The sequence below is a fragment of the Triticum aestivum genome, chromosome 3A, assembly GCF_018294505.1.
Source record: "Triticum aestivum cultivar Chinese Spring chromosome 3A, IWGSC CS RefSeq v2.1, whole genome shotgun sequence".
NCBI lineage: Eukaryota > Viridiplantae > Streptophyta > Magnoliopsida > Poales > Poaceae > Triticum > Triticum aestivum.
In genome coordinates this window covers 732,824,268-732,840,332 of record NC_057800.1, presented here as the reverse complement: position 1 = coordinate 732,840,332, position 16,065 = coordinate 732,824,268, and the positions used below count along the sequence as shown (strand labels likewise).

The following is a 16,065-nucleotide window of genomic DNA, read 5'->3' as shown; positions in this document are numbered from 1 at the left end:
ACAAATTAAACGTCACTAGTATGCCTCTACTTTTCTAGCTCATTAATCAAAGATGGTTATGTTTCCTAACCATAGACATGTGTTGTCATTTGATTAACGGGATCACATTATTAGGAGAATGATGTGATTGACATGACCCATTCCATTAGCTTAGCACCCGATCGTTTAGTATGTTGCTATTGCTTTCTTCATAACTTATACATGTTCCTATGACTATGAGATTATGCAACTCCCGTTTATCGGAGGAACACTTTGTGTGCTACCAAACGTCACAACGTAACTGGGTGATTATAAAGGTGCTCTACAGGTGTCTCCAAAGGTATATGTTGGGTTGGCATATTTCGAGATTAGGATTTGTCACTCCGATTGTCGGAGAGATATCTCTGGGCCCTCTCGGTAATGCACATCACCTAAGCCTTGCAAGCAATGCAACTAATGAGTTAGTTGCGAGATGATGTATTACGGAACGAGTAAAGAGACTTGCTGGCAACGAGATTGAACTAGGTATTGAGATACCGACGATCGAATCTCGAGCAAGTAACATACCGATGACAAAGGGAACAACGTATGTTGTTATGCGATCTGACCGATAAAAGATCTTCGTAGGATATGTGGGAGCCAATATGAGCATCCAGGTTCCGCTATTGGTTATTGACAGGAGACGTGTCTCGGTCATGTCTACATTGTTCTCGAACCCATAGGGTCCGCACGCTTAAGGTTTCTATGACAGTTATATTATGAGTTTATTAGTTTTGATGTACCGAAGTTAGTTCGGAGTCCCGGATATGATCACGGACATAACGAGGAGTCTCAAAATGGTCGAGACATAAGGATTGATATATTGGACAACTATATTCGGACACCGGAAGTGTTCCGGAGAAGTTTCGGATAAAACCGGAGTACCGGGGGGTTACCGGAACCCCCCGGGGGGTTAATGGGCCTCATGGGCCTAAAGGGAAGAAGAGGAGGGGCGGCCAGGGCAGGCCGCGCGCCCCCTCCCCCTCTAGTACGAATTGGACAAGGAGGGAGGGGCGCCCCCCCCCCCTTTCCTTCGTCTCCTCTCTCCCTTCCTTCCTCCTCTCCTACTTGGACAAGGAAAAGGAGGGAGTCCTACTCCCGGTAGGAGTAGGACTCCTCCCTGGTGCGCCTCATCATGGCCGGCCGCCCCTCCCCCTTGCTCCTTTATATACGGGGGCAGGGGGGCACCTCTAGACAACAATTGATCCTTGAGATCTCTTAGCCGTGTGCGGTGCCCCCCTCCACCATAATCCTCGATAATATTGTAGCGGTGCTTAGGCGAAGCCCTGCGACGGTAGAACATCAAGATCATCACCACGCCGTCGTGCTGACGGAACTCTTCCCCGACACTTTGCTGGATTGGAGTCCGGGGATCGTCATCGAGCTGAACGTGTGCTAGAACTCGGAGGTGTCGTAGTTTCGGTGCTTGATCGGTCGGGCCTTGAAGACGTACGACTACATCAACCGCGTTGTTATAACGCTTCCGCTTTCGGTCTACGAGGGTACGTGGACAACACTCTCTCCTCTCGTTGCTATGCATCACCATGATATTGTGTGTGCGTAGGAAATTTTTTGAAATTACTACATTCCCCAACAGTGGTATCAGAGCCTAGGTTTTATGTGTTGACGTTATATGCACGAGTAGAACACAAGTGAGTTGTGGGCGATATAAGTCATACTGCTTACCAGGATGTCATACTTTGGTTCGGCGGTATTGTTGGATGGAGCGGCCCGGACCGACATTATGCGTACGCTTACGCGAGACTAGTTCTACCGACATGCTTTGCACACAGGTGGCTGGCGGGTGTCAGTTTCTCCAACTTTAGTTGAATCAAGTGTGGCTACGCCCGGTCCTTGCGAAGGTTAAAATAGCACCAACTTGACAAACTATAGTTGTGGTTTTGATGCGTAGGTAAGATTGGTTCTTGCCTAAGCCCATAGCAGCCACGTAAAACTTGCAACAAACAAAGTAGAGGACGTCTAACTTGTTTTTGCAGGGCATGTTGTGATGTGATATGGTCAAGACATGATGCTAAATTTTATTGTATGAGATGATCATGTTTTGTAACCGAGTTATCGACAACTGGCAGGAACCATATGGTTGTCGTTTTATTGTATGCAATGCAATCGCGCTATAATGCTCTACTTTATCACTAAGCGGTAGCGATAGTCGTGGAAGCATAAGGTAGCGATAGTCGTGGAAGCATAAGGTTGACGATGGAGATCAAGGTGTCGCGCCGGTGACGATGGTGATCATGACGGTACTTCGGAGATGGAGATCAAAAGTACAAGATGATGATGGCCATATCATATCACTTATATTGATTGCATGTGATGTTTATCTTTTATGCATCTTATCTTGCTTTGATTGACGGTAGCATTATAAGATGATCTCTCACTAAATTTCAAAATAAAAAGTGTTCTCCCTGAGTATGCACCGTTGCCAAAGTTCGTCATGCCCAGACACCACGTGATGATCGGGTGTGATAAGCTCTACGTCCATCTACAACGGGTGCAAGCCAGTTTTTGCAGACGCAAAATACTCAGGTTAAACTTGACGAGCCTAGCATATGCAGATATGGCCTCGGAACACTGAGACTGAAAGGTCGAGCGTGAATCATATAGTAGATATGATCAATATAGCAATGTTCACCATTGAAAACTACTCCATTTCACGTGATGATCGGTTATGGTTTAGTTGATTTGGATCACGTAATCACTTAGAAGATTAGAGGGATGTCTTTCTAAGTGGGAGTTCTTAAGTAATATGATTAATTGAACTTAAATTTATCATGAACTTAGTACCTGATAGTATCTTGCTTGTTTATGTTTGATTGTAGATAGATGGCCCGTGCTGTTGTTCCGTTGAATTTTAATGCGTTCCTTGAGAAAGCAAAGTTGAAAGATGATGGTAGCAATTACACGGACTGGGTCCGTAACTTGAGGATTATCCTCATTGCTGCACAGAAGAATTACGTCCTGGAAGCACCGCTGGGTGCCAGGCCTGCTGCTGGAGCAACACCAGATGTTATGAACGTCTGGCAAAGCAACACTCGATAGTTCAGTGTGCCATGCTTTACGGCTTAGAATCGGGACTTCAACGAAGTTTTGAACGTCATGGAGCATATGAGATGCTCCAGGAGTTGAAGTTAATATTTCAAGCAAATGCCCGGATTGATAGATATGAAGTCTCCAATAAGTTCTATAGCTGCAAGATGGAGGAGAACAGTTCTGTCAGTGAGCATATACTCAAAATGTCTGGGTATAATAATCACTTGATTCAATTGGGAGTTAATCTTCCAGATGATTGCGTCATTGACAGAATTCTCCAATCACTGCCACCTAGCTACAAGAGCTTCGTGATGAACTATAATATGCAAGGGATGAATAAGACTATTCCCGAGCTCTTCGCAATGCTGAAAGCTGCGGAGGTAGAAATCAAGAAGGAGCATCAAGTGTAGATGGTCAACAAGACCACTAGTTTCAAGAAAAAGGGCAAAGGGAAGAAGAAGGGGAACTTCAAGAAGAACAGCAAGCAAGTTGCTGCTCAAGAGAAGAAACCCAAATCTGGACCTAAGCCTGAAACTGAGTGCTTCTACTGCAAGAAGACTGGTCACTGGAAGCGGAACTGCCCAAAGTATTTGGCAGATAAGAAGGATGGCAAGGTGAACAAAGGTATATGTGATATACATGTTATTGATGTGTACCTTACTAGAGCTCGCAGTAGCACTTGGGTATTTGATACTGGTTCTGTTGCTAATATTTGCAACTCAAAACGGGGACTACGGATTAAGCGAACACTGGCGAAGGACGAGGTGACGATGCGCATGGGAAATGGTTCCAAAGTCAATGTGGTCGCGGTCGGCACGCTACCTCTACATCTACCATCGGGATTAGTATTAGACCTAAATAATTGTTATTTGGTGCCAGCGTTGAGCATGAACATTATATCTGGATCTTGTTTAATGCGAGACGGTTATTCATTTAAATCAGAGAATAATGGTTGTTCTATTTATATGAGTAATATCTTTTATGGTCATGCACCCTTGAAGAATGGTCTATTTTTATGAATCTCGATAGTAGTGATACACATATTCATAATGTTGAGACCAAAAGATGTAGAGTTGATAATGATAGTGCAACTTATTTGTGGCACTGCCGTTTAGGTCATATCGGTATAAAACGCATGAAGAAACTCCATACTGATGGACTTTTGGAATCACTTGATTATGAATCACTTGCTACTTGCGAACCGTGCCTCATGGGCAAGATGACTAAAACACCATTCTCCGGTACTACGGAGAGAGCAAAAGATTTGTTGGAAATCATACATACAGATCTATGTGGTCCAATGAATGTTGAAGCTCATGGCGGATATCGTTATTTTCTCACCTTCACAGATGATTTAAGCAGATATGGGTATATCTACTTAATGAAACATAAGTCTGAAACATTTGAAAAGTTCAAAGAATTTCAGACTGAAGTTGAAAAACATCGTAACAAGAAAATAAAGTTTCTACGATCTGATCGTGGAGGAGAATATTTGAGTTACGAGTTTCGTCTACATTTGAAACAATGCGGAATAGTTTCGCAACTCACGCCACCCGGAACACCACAGCGTAATGGTGTGTCCGAACATCATAATCATACTTTACTTGATATGGTGCGATCTATGATGTCTCTTACAGATTTACCGCTATCGTTTTGGGGTTATGCTTTAGAGATGGCCGCATTCACGTTAAATAGGGCACCATCAAAATCCGTTGAGATGACGCCTTATGAACTGTGGTTTGGCAAGAAACCAAAGTTGTCGTTTCTGAAAGTTTGGGGCTGCGATGCTTATGTGAAAAAACTTCAACCTGATAAGCTCGAACCCAAATCGGAGAAATGTGTCTTCATAGGATACCCAAAGGAGACTTTTGGGTACACCTTCTATCACAAATCCAAAGGCAAGACATTTGTTGCTAAGAATGGATCCTTTCTAGAGAAGGAGTTTCTCTCGAAAGAAGTGAGTGGGAGGAAAGTAGAACTTGATGAGGTAACTGTACCTGCTCCCTTATTGGAAAGTAGTACATTGCAGAAACCGGTTTCTGTGACACCTACACCAATTAGTGAGGAAGGTAATGATAATGATCATGAAACTTCAGAACAAGTTACTACCGAACCTCGTAGATCAACCAGAGTAAGATCCGCACCAGAGTGGTACGGTAATCCTGTTCTGGAAGTCATGCTACTAGATCATGATGAACCTATGAACTACAAAGAAGCGATGGTGAGCCCAGATTCCGCAAAATGGCTTGAAGCCATGAAATCTAAGATGGGATCCATGTATGAGAACAAAGTATGGACTTTGGTTGACTTGCCCAATGATCGGCAAGCAATTGAGAATAAATGGATCTTCAAGAAGAAGACTGACGTTGACGGTAATATTACTGTCTACAAAGCTCGACTTGTCACAAAAGGTTTTCAACAAGTTCAAGGGATTGACTACGATGAGACCTTCTCACCCATAGCGATGCTTAAGTCTGTCCGAATCATGTTAGCAATTTTGTCATTTTATGATTATGAAATTTGTCAGATGGATGTCAAAACTGCATTCCTGAATGGATTTCCAGAAGAAGAGTTGTATATGATGCAGCCGGAAGGTTTTGTCGATCCAAAGGGAGCTAACAAAGTGTGCAAGCTCCAGCGATCCATTTACGGACTGGTGCAAGCCTCCCGGAGTTGGAATAAACACTTTGATAGTGTGATCAAAGCATTTGGTTTTGTACAGACTCTTGGAGAAGCCTGTATTTACAAGAAAGTGAGTGGGAGCTCTGTAGCATTTCTGATATTATATGTAGATGACATATTACTAATCGGAAATGATATAGAATTTCTGGATAGCATAAAGGGATACTTGAATAAGAGTTTTTCAGTGAAAGACCTCGGTGAAGTTGCTTACATATTGGGCATTAAGATCTATTGAGATAGATCAATACGCAAAATTGGACTTTCACAAAGTACATACCTTGACAAAGTTTTGAAGAAGTTCAAAATGGATCAAGCAAAGAAAGGATTCTTGCCTGTGTTACAAGGTGTGAAATTGAGTAAGACTCAATGCCCGACCAATGCAGAAGATAGAGAGAAAATGAAAGATGTTCCCTATGCTTCAGCCATAGGCTCTATCATGTATGCAATGCTGTGTACCAGACCTAATGTGTGTCTTGATATAAGTCTAGCAGGGAGGTACCAAAGTAATCCAGGAGTGGATCACTGGACAGCGGTCAAGAACATCCTGAAATACCTAAAAAGGACTAAGGATATGTTTCTCATATATAGAGGTGATAAAGTGCTCATCGTAAATGGTTACGTTGATGCAAGCTTTGACACTGATCCGGAAGATTCTAAATCGCAAACCGGATATGTGTTTACATTAAACGGTGGAGCTGTCAGTTGGTGCAGTTCTAAACAAAGCGTTGTGGCGGGATCTACATGTGAAGCGGAGTACATAGCTGCTTCGGAAGCAGCAAACGAAGGAGTCTGGATGAAGGAGTTCATATCCGATCTAGGTGTCGTACCTAGTGCATCGGATCCTATGAAAATCTTTTGTGACAATACTGGTGCAATTTCCTTGGCAAAGGAATCCAGATTTCACAAGAGAACCAAGCACATCAAGAGACGCTTCAATTCCATCCGGGATCTAGTCCAGGTGGGAGACATAGAGATTTGCAAGATACATACGGATCTGAATGTTGCAGACCCATTGACTAAGCCTCTTCCACGAGCAAAACATGATCAGCACCAAAGCTCAATGGGTGTTAGAATCATTACTGTGTAATCTAAATTATTGACTCTAGTGCAAGTGGGAGACTGAAGGAAATATGCCCTAGAGGCAATAATAATGTTATTATTTTATTTCCTTATATCATGATAAATCTTTATTATTCATGCTAGAATTGTATTATCCGGAAACATAATACTTGTGTGAATACATAGACAAATTAAACGTCAATAGTATGCCTCTACTTGACTAGCTCATTAATCAAAGATGGTTATGTTTCCTAACCATAGACATGTGTTGTCATTTGATTAACGGGATCACATTATTAGGAGAATGATGTGATTGACATGACCCATTCCATTAGCTTAGCACCCGATCATTTAGTATGTTGCTATTGCTTTCTTCATAACTTCTACATGTTCCGATGACTATGAGATTATGCAACTCCCATTTACCGGAGGAACACTTTGTGTGCTACCAAACATCACAATATAACTGGGTGATTATAAAGGTGCTCTACAGGTGTCTCCAAAGGTATATGTTAGCTTGGCGTATTTCGAGATTAGGATTTGTCACTCCGATTGTCGGAGAGATATCTTTGGGCCCTCTCGGTAATGCACATCACCTAAGCCTTGCAAGCAATGCAACTAATGAGTTAGTTGTGAGATGATGTATTACGAAACGAGTAAAGAGACTTGCCGGCAACGAGATTGAACTAGGTATTGAGATACCGACGATCGAATCTCGGGCAAGTAACATACCGATGACAAAGGGAACAACGTATATTGTTATGCGGTCTGACAGATAAAAGATCTTCGTAGAACATGTGGGAGCCAATATGAGCATCCAGGTTCCGCTATTGGTTATTGACAGGAGACGTGTCTCGGTCATGTCTACATTGTTCTCTAACCCGTAGGGTCCACACGCTTAAGGTTTCGATGACAGTTATATTATGAGTTTATTAGTTTTGATGTACCGAAGTTAGTTCGGAGTCCTGGATATGATCACGGACATAACGAGGAGTCTCGAAATGGTCGAGACATAAAGATTGATATATTGGACGACTATATTCGGACACCGGAAGTGTTCCGGAGAAATTTCGGATAAAACCGGAGTACCGGGGGGTTACCGGAACCCCCCGGGGGGTTAATGGGCCTCATGGGCCTAAAGTGGAGAAGAGGAGGGGCGGCCAGGGCAGGCCGCGCTCCCCCTCCCCCTCTAGTCCGAATTGGACAAGGAGGAAGGGGCGGCGCCGCCCCTTTCCTTCCTCTCCTCTCTCCCTTCCTTCCCCCTCTCCTACTTGGACAAGGAAAAGGAGGGAGTCCTACTCCCGGTAGGAGTAGGACTCCTCCCTGGCGCACCTCATCATGGCCGGCCGCCCCTCCCCCTTGCTCCTTTATATACGGGGGCAGGGGGGCACCTCTAGACAACAATTGATCCTTGAGATCTCTTAGCCGTGTGCGGTGCCCCCCTCCACCATAATCCTCGATAATATTGTAGCGGTGCTTAGGCGAAGCCCTGCGACGGTAGAACATCAAGATCGTCACCATGCTATCGTGCTGACGGAACTCTTCCCCGACACTTTGCTGGATCGGAGTCCGGGGATCGTCATCGAGCTGAACGTGTGCTAGAACTCGGAGGTGCCGTAGTTTCGGTGCTTGATCGGTCGGGCCGTGAAGACGTACGACTACATCAACCGCGTTGTTATAACGCTTCCACTTTCGGTCTACGAGGGTACGTGGACAACACTCTCCCCTCTCGTTGCTATGCATCACCATGATCTTGTGTGTGCGTAGGAAATTTTTTGAAATTACTACGTTCCCCAACAAGACATTTATCATGATATAAGGAAATAAATAATAACTTTATTATTGCCTCTAAGGCATATTTCCTTCAGTCTCCCACTTGCACCTTCAGTCTCCCACTTGCACTAGAGTCAATAATCTAGATTACACAGTAATGATTCTAACACCCATGGAGCCTTGGTGCTGATCATGTTTTGCTCGTGGAAGAGGCTTAGTCAACGGGTCTGCAACATTCAGATCCGTATGTATCTTGCAAATCTCTATGTCTCCCTCCTGGACTTGATCCCGGATGGAGTTGAAGCGTCTCTTGATGTGCTTGGTTCTCTTGTGAAATCTGGATTCCTTTACCAAAGCAATTGCACCAGTATTGTCACAAAAGATTTTCATTGGACCCGACGCACTAGATATGACACCTAGATCGGATATGAACTCCTTCATCCAGACTCCTTCATTTGCTGCTACCGAAGCAGCTATGTACTCCGCTTCACATGTAGATCCTGCTACGACGCTTTGTTTAGAACTGCACCAACTGATAGCCCGACCATTTAATAAAAACACGTATCCGGTTTGCGATTTAGAATCATCCAGATCAGTGTCAAAGCTTGCGTCGACGTAACCATTTACGACGAGTTCTTTGTCACCTCCATAAATGAGAAACATATCCTTCGTCCTTTTCAGGTATTTCAGGATGTTCTTGACCGTTGTCCAGTGATCCACTCCTGGATTACTTTGGTACCTCCCTGCTAAACTAATAGCAAGGCACACATCAGGTCTGGTACACAGCATTGCATACATGATAGAGCCTATGGCTGAAGCATAGGGAACATCTTTCATTTTCTCTCTATCTTCTGTAGTGGTCGGGCATTAAGTCTTACTCAACTTCACACCTTGTAACACAGGCAAGAACCCTTCTTTGCTTGATCCATTTTGAACTTCTTCAAAACTTTGTCAAGGCATGTCCTTTGTGAAAGTCCAATTAAGCGTCTCGATCTATCTCTATAGATCTTGATGCCCAATATATAAGCAGCTTCTCCGAGATCTTTCATTGAAAAACTCTTATTCAGATATCCTTTTATGCTATCCAGAAATTCTATATCATTTCCAATCAACAATATGTCATCCACATATAATATCAGAAATGCTACAGAGAACCCACTCACTTTCTTGTAAATACAGGCTTCTCCAAAAGTCTGTATAAAACCATAAGCTTTGATCACACTATCAAAACATTTATTCCAACTCCGAGAGGCTTGCACCAGTCCATAAATGGATCGCTGGAGCTTGCACACTTTGTTAGCTCCCTTTGGATCGACAAAACCTTCCGGTTGCATCATATACAACTCTTCTTCCAGAAATCCATTCAAGAATGCAGTTTTGACATCCATTTGCCAAATTTCATAATCATAAAATGCAGCAATCGCTAACATGATTCAGACAGACTTAAGCATCACTACGGGTGAGAAAGTCTCATCGTAGTCAATCCCCTGAACTTGTCGAAAACCTTTTGCAACAAATTGAGCTTTATAGACAGTAACATTACCATTAGCGTCAGTCTTCTTCTTGAAGATCCATTTATTTTCAATGGCTTGCCGATCAATAGGCAAGTCAACCAAAGTCCACACTTTGTTCTCATACATGGATCCCATCTCAGATTTCATGGCCTCAAGCCATTTTGCGGAATCTGGGCTCACCATCGCTTCTTCATAGTTCGTAGGTTCGTTATGGTCTAGTAACATAACCTCCAGAACATGATTACCGTACCACTCTGGTGCGGATCTTACTTTGGTTGACCTACGAGGTTTAGTAACAACTTGATCTGAAGTTTCATGATCATCATCATTAACTTCCTCACTAGTTGGTGTAGGTGTCACAGGAACCGGTTTCTGTGATGAACTACTTTCCAATAAGGGAGCAGGTACAGTTACCTCATCAAGTTGTACTTTCCTCCCACTCACTTCTTTTGAGAGAAACTCCTTCTCTAGAAAGATTCCAAATTTGGCAACAAAAGTCTTGCCTTCGGATCTGTGATAGAAGGTGTACCCAACAGTCTCTTTTGGGTATCCTATGAAGACACATTTCTCCGATTTGGGTTCGAGCTTATCAGGTTGAAGCTTTTTCACATAAGCATCGCAGCCCCAGACTTTAAGAAACGACAACTTTGGTTTCTTGCCAAACCACAGTTCATAAGGCGTAGTACCAGTGGTGTAGTACCAGTGGTGTGAGGGAAGAAGAAGGGCAAAGGGAAGAAGAAGGGGAACTTCAAGAAGAACGGCAAGCAAGTTGCTGCTCAAGAGAAGAAACCCAAGTCTGGACCTAAGCCTGAAACTGAGTGCTTCTACTTCAAGCAGACTGGTCACTGGAAGCGGAACTGCCCCAAGTATTTGGCAGATAAGAAGGATGGCAAGGTGAACAAAGGTATATGTGATATACATGTTATTGATGTGTACCTTACTAATGCTCGCAGTAGTGAATGTTTTGTACCAGTGGTGTAGTACCTGTCTTTTGAATGACTGTAAATATGAGTGAGTGTGGGTCATCATTTCATCTGCCTAGTGCAAAAACTTTGGGATCCATTCAGAAATGTGCACTCATTTGTCCTCTGTTCTTTTTTCTCTGGAAATGTGTGAGCCATCAGTTCAGTTGTAGACGAGAAAATACCACTAGGGAGTTAGTTTAAGTCTCTAAGAAATGGCAGTGGCAAGTAGCTTGAACGCAGCAGAAACGCAACTCACAACCTGACCAAACTTATGCATTATTTACAGAGAATCACACATGACAACGAGTTATTCAATACACTTTTTGGACACTGACGTGGTGTTTATGACAGTTACTACTACGTCTCAGGATCATAGCAGAGAAAATGGATGTAGACACGTGTGGTTCCGGTACTAGTGATCGAGTTCGACGCCGCTACCCTAGGGAGCTGAGCTTGGTTATTACAGGATTGTGCAGCAGGAGTTGGTTTTCTTGGCCTGCTTGTAGAACATCTGCATAGGAGCAAAGGGGAAAAATCAGCACAACATCATCATCATAAACTAACCAGTCGATCAACATACAACCCTACCTGTGAAGCGACGCTTAGATCAGAACTCTTCTCTACCAGGCTATCCAGCCGTTCGCCTCTTTGCAGCACACTGTCGATGGTCTTGTGCTGCAATCACCCAAATTATGGATAAACAGATGTGCAAAAAAAAGAACAGACATAGGTACTTGTGTCCAACTGTTCACATAAATCAAATTCCGGCAATACACCTAGCTTGTTAATTATGTATGATCTATATGCGCACATGCTCACTCATGGTGCGCCGGGACCGAGTCTGAACTGAACACAAAGCAGATACTACCAGGGAGTACACATAATGCAGTCTTTGCTGAACAGTGAACACAACTGAACAATATAACCATTCGCGCACATCCATAAACAATATATTCAGAACATAGGCAATAAGTTAAAGGAGGAATGCAATTAGGTTCACAGGGATATCATACTTACAAGAATAATCTTGGTTTCATCTAAGTCTCTCTGGATCTTCATCAGCTTGTCGGCCTCTGCAGGATCCTACAGCAAAAATAATCGGAAGGCAAACAGATCAATTACTGACAAAACAAGCATCGTCTAAGCAGTAACACCATGCTTGAGGTAGGTATTTTAAATTTGCAGAAATACCCAGAAAACAAGAGGCCAAAAAAGATGCAAAAACTATACATGGATCCTGTCTGAACCCACTCCATGGACAAAGCTAGCTACAGTTTAAAATAGATGATGTTTCAGGCTTTTTTTGGCAAGTTGATTTTGGTTGCATGGACATGATGATTGTTTATTGCAGTGCTTATTGGCACTGATGTTAGAGAGGTGATTGTACAATTATTAGGCGCAACTCATGTCAATAATTGAAGCACAAACTCTTTATACTACATGTATGGACTACAGAGCCAAAATGACAAGTAATTTGTTGAGAAGATGAGCCCCCAATGGACAACTACCCTACAGGAAAGACCAACCGGAAGGGTGAGATTTGACTATATATTTGGAAGAGATCGGACACACACAATTCATTAATTGTAAGTGGATATGATGTTATCCCTTTTCTAGGGACAGACTTGACCAACCCATAAGAGACAATCTCGGAAGTTCAGGAAAACTTATCTCCAATACACAAAATATGTGCAGAAGTAAATAACCCAACTAGCAAGAAACTGATTATTATTATCTATAACTTTTAGCTACCACTGCACCGGGGCCAGACTCCATATGAACAGCAAATGAGACACTATTAAGTCATAAGACAACAAATTTGGACAGGGGGAAATATAATGGTTATGAATGTCAGTCAAAGTGTTAAGTTCATAACAATGGGTGTGCAAATAATTTATATGATTTGCTTGCTCTTATAAGGTGCATTATGTTTAAGCATCGCATTCACCTAGATGCAAGAAGCTACTGTCGACAAAATTGGAGATTATGAACTAAGAATTTCAAGGAACTCAGTCAGCTGACAGAGATGTGCATTTACATCTTCAAAAGCTACAACCGAAAGAGCTACTTATTCAAGCAGTGATAGAGAAACATTAGAGATGGTCAAATGGCATTTGAACAAATCTGGACTGTAAGTATAATGATTCTGAATGTGAAGATCATAAGAATGGGCGCGCAAACAATGTATATGATTTGCTTGCTTCTGTCAGTTGCAATATTCTTCAGGGTGCCTAGATGCAGAGCCTGCTATCGTCACTATCCACGACCAAATAGGAAATTGTTACAAACTCAGAATTCCAAGGCACCTACCTAGCTAACAGAGATGTGCATTTACATCTTGGAAGGCCAGAACCCGACAGAACGCTATATACTTACTCAAGCAGCGACAGAAATACATTGGAGATGATCAAATGAGTGGACCTGATATTTAGCCAAGGCGTCATCAAGATATTGCCAATGCTGGGTGGCCTTGTCTTCCGCTGTCCTCCACGACTCTCCGAAACTCTTCAGGTACTCCTCAAGAACCTGCGAGAATCCGAAGAAATAACCAATGTGAGCGAGACTAACGCGGTGAACACAACAATCAGATTCACCCTTTTTTTAGTACAAGAAGAAAGCGTCAGGGGGGAATCGACTGATAACAGAGGAAAGCATTAATCTTGGAGGCGGCGGCACCTTGCCGAGGAGGGAGAAGGCGCCCCGGACGGGGTAGTGGTCGTCGGTGAAGGCGACGGCGCAGAGGCCGCCCTGGTTGTAGCAATGCACCTTGTACTCTGCAGCGGGGGCAGGGGTGGCGGAGGGCGTCAGATCAGATTCGCAACAGATTCAGGCCAGATTCGAGCGACGGAGAGGGGGGTGGTCACCTTGGTGCTGGACGGTCTGGCGGGTGCCGGCGCGGGTGCGGAGCGCGACGGTGCGGGCGACGAAGACGATGAACTCGCGCGCGGCGGGCCGCTGGAAGAAGCCGAAGCGGGTCACGTCCGACGCGTTCGCCAGCACCGCCGCCTGCTGCGGCTCCCCGCCGCCAGCCCCTCCTACCGCCGTCACCGAGGATGACGAGGAGGAGGCGTCCCCGGGGCTCCGGAGCACCAGCAGCGCCGTGATCTTCATCGGGTTGGGCGGGACGGAATGCGAGGGGAAGGGGGGATGCCGGGTCCGGGGGGCGGCTACTTGGCGAGGGAAGGGACAAGAAATCAAACCGCCGTCGCCGGCACGCCGCTGCCGGTGCGTGCCGCGTCGGCGAATGCGAATGCGATGCGATTTGGGGGGAGGGAGGGACCGCCGACGTGGGCCGTCTCCCGTGTTTTATTTCTTGTTTTTATTCTCCTCTGGTTTTGCTTATGCGATGCCGTGTGTGTGATCCATTGTGTTTTATTTATTTATTTATTTATTTGCCTTTGTTCTTAAGGAACTTGGATCCACCATACACATACCGAAATCCATGCCTTCGGGAGCAAACACAATCCTGATACAGATTTGAAATTTTATTTTTGGATATATTCGTTACCAAAGTCGAAGTCGGTAGAAGCATTATTATGGAAAGAATTCGGACGTCGGGGTGCTAGGGCTAGGACCAAACGAACTGAAATTTCGCCGCACATATAGCGGGCAAAACACTTCCTACATAGCGCGACATGCCCGCTGGCAATGAACGTGCTGGATGAAGGGTCCCGTGTCCTGTGTCATCACCCCAACGTTAGCACTGGAATTCTGTTCATGATTTAATCATGGCGAAAGTTATAAGATTGCAATGGCGGGCATCTGTGTGCAATAAATCAAAACAAGTAGGACGTATCTAGGGTTAAGTTAAGTAATTTTATATGGGTTATGCAAACTTGGAACTTGGCAATTGGATAGTGGGGAAAGAACCAAAGCACTACCACCACCATGCCGTGGTCGGCGCATGCCGCATCGGCAAATATGATGTTGTGCATTTCGGTTGGGGGAAAGAGAGGAAGGAAGGAGGAATGGTTGACATGGAGCATCTCAGGAGTCTCCCATCTCACCCTAAAAAAGGAGTTTGCCATCTTGTTTTTCAAGCTTTAGTTTGTTTTAAGGACTTTTACATAGTACAAGATAGGGTATCGTGCAATGCATTGCAATACTCCGGATGTTAATTAGCAAAAGGCAATTATTTAGAGCATATGTATCAGATGTTGAGATGGGAATATATGGTATTTGTTCCTGGAGCATCAAGAAATCCCTTTGTTCTATTCTCTCATGTTTTATTTATGTGGTGTGGTGGGTGATCCATTGACTTTCATACTAAACCCCATTCCTTATCATGTATCTTATTCCATCTTAGTGAAAGTGACTACTATAGGATCTCTTCTAAGAAAGAACCTATGATATCAATATTTTTAATACAAAACAAGTCCACATTATAATTTTTCTATAAACATTGATCGGATTTTGAGCTAGTTATTTTCTAAGTTCTAGATAGACCTCGTAACTATAATGTAATTACTTTTCAAAAATTTCACTTTTTTTTAGGAATTTCACAATTTGCAAATTTGATACTTGTGTGTTGATCCGATGATCCAAACTAAAGGTTCCTATTCTAGTCTCCCCGCATCTTAAAGTTGGTTTGCTCGATAGAAGTAAATGCTACTATTTTTTAGGAATTTGGAACGCGACATCAGGAGTACTATTATGGAAATACTAAGACCTCTTGGATAGGGGAAAATTAATCATGGTTAAAGTTATCAAGGCTACTTTGGCAGGCATCCGTGTGCAATAAAACCAAAAATCACCTCTCTTTTTCTATCTCACAAACCAATCAAACAAAGAACCATGTTGGGTAGTAAAAGGCACAAATATAGGGCTTTGTCAATATCATTAGCATTGCATAATTAAAAGATGTCACGAATATAGATATTACATCAACATAAGTAGAAAACAAGAGGCAGCATGTCCATTTTATTAAAGCTAGATCACTCGTGTGTAAATTAACTCCCTATTGTAAGTTGTTGTTCCCGATCTTTCGTAGTTGTCCGTGACTT

General features: G+C 43.5%; 1 protein-coding gene across 1 annotated transcript; it reads right to left on the bottom strand.

The window, feature by feature from the left end:
- Positions 1-11,292: 11,292 nt before the first annotated feature.
- Positions 11,293-14,406, bottom strand: LOC123059548 (VAMP-like protein YKT61). The gene is made up of 6 exons (XM_044482089.1): positions 13,927-14,406; positions 13,739-13,836; positions 13,484-13,588; positions 12,080-12,145; positions 11,651-11,737; positions 11,293-11,573 (listed from the first exon to the last, which is right to left on the bottom strand). The coding sequence occupies exons 1-6, from the start codon at positions 14,171-14,173 to the stop codon at positions 11,523-11,525; spliced, it is 654 nt and encodes a 217-aa protein (XP_044338024.1). The 5' UTR covers positions 14,174-14,406; the 3' UTR covers positions 11,293-11,522.
- Positions 14,407-16,065: the final 1,659 nt, after the last annotated feature.

Bases quoted from the DNA above. Each gene is read 5' to 3' on its own strand.
- LOC123059548 (XM_044482089.1), bottom strand. From the start codon at position 14,173: ATGAAGATCACGGCGCTGCTGGTGCTCCGGAGCCCCGGGGACGCCTCC. The intron at 11,738-12,079 runs GTAAGTATGATA...GGGTGATTGCAG, and splicing joins ATGAAACCAAGATTATTCTT to CACAAGACCATCGACAGTGT. The intron at 11,574-11,650 runs GTAGGGTTGTAT...GCTCCTATGCAG, and splicing joins ATCTAAGCGTCGCTTCACAG to ATGTTCTACAAGCAGGCCAA.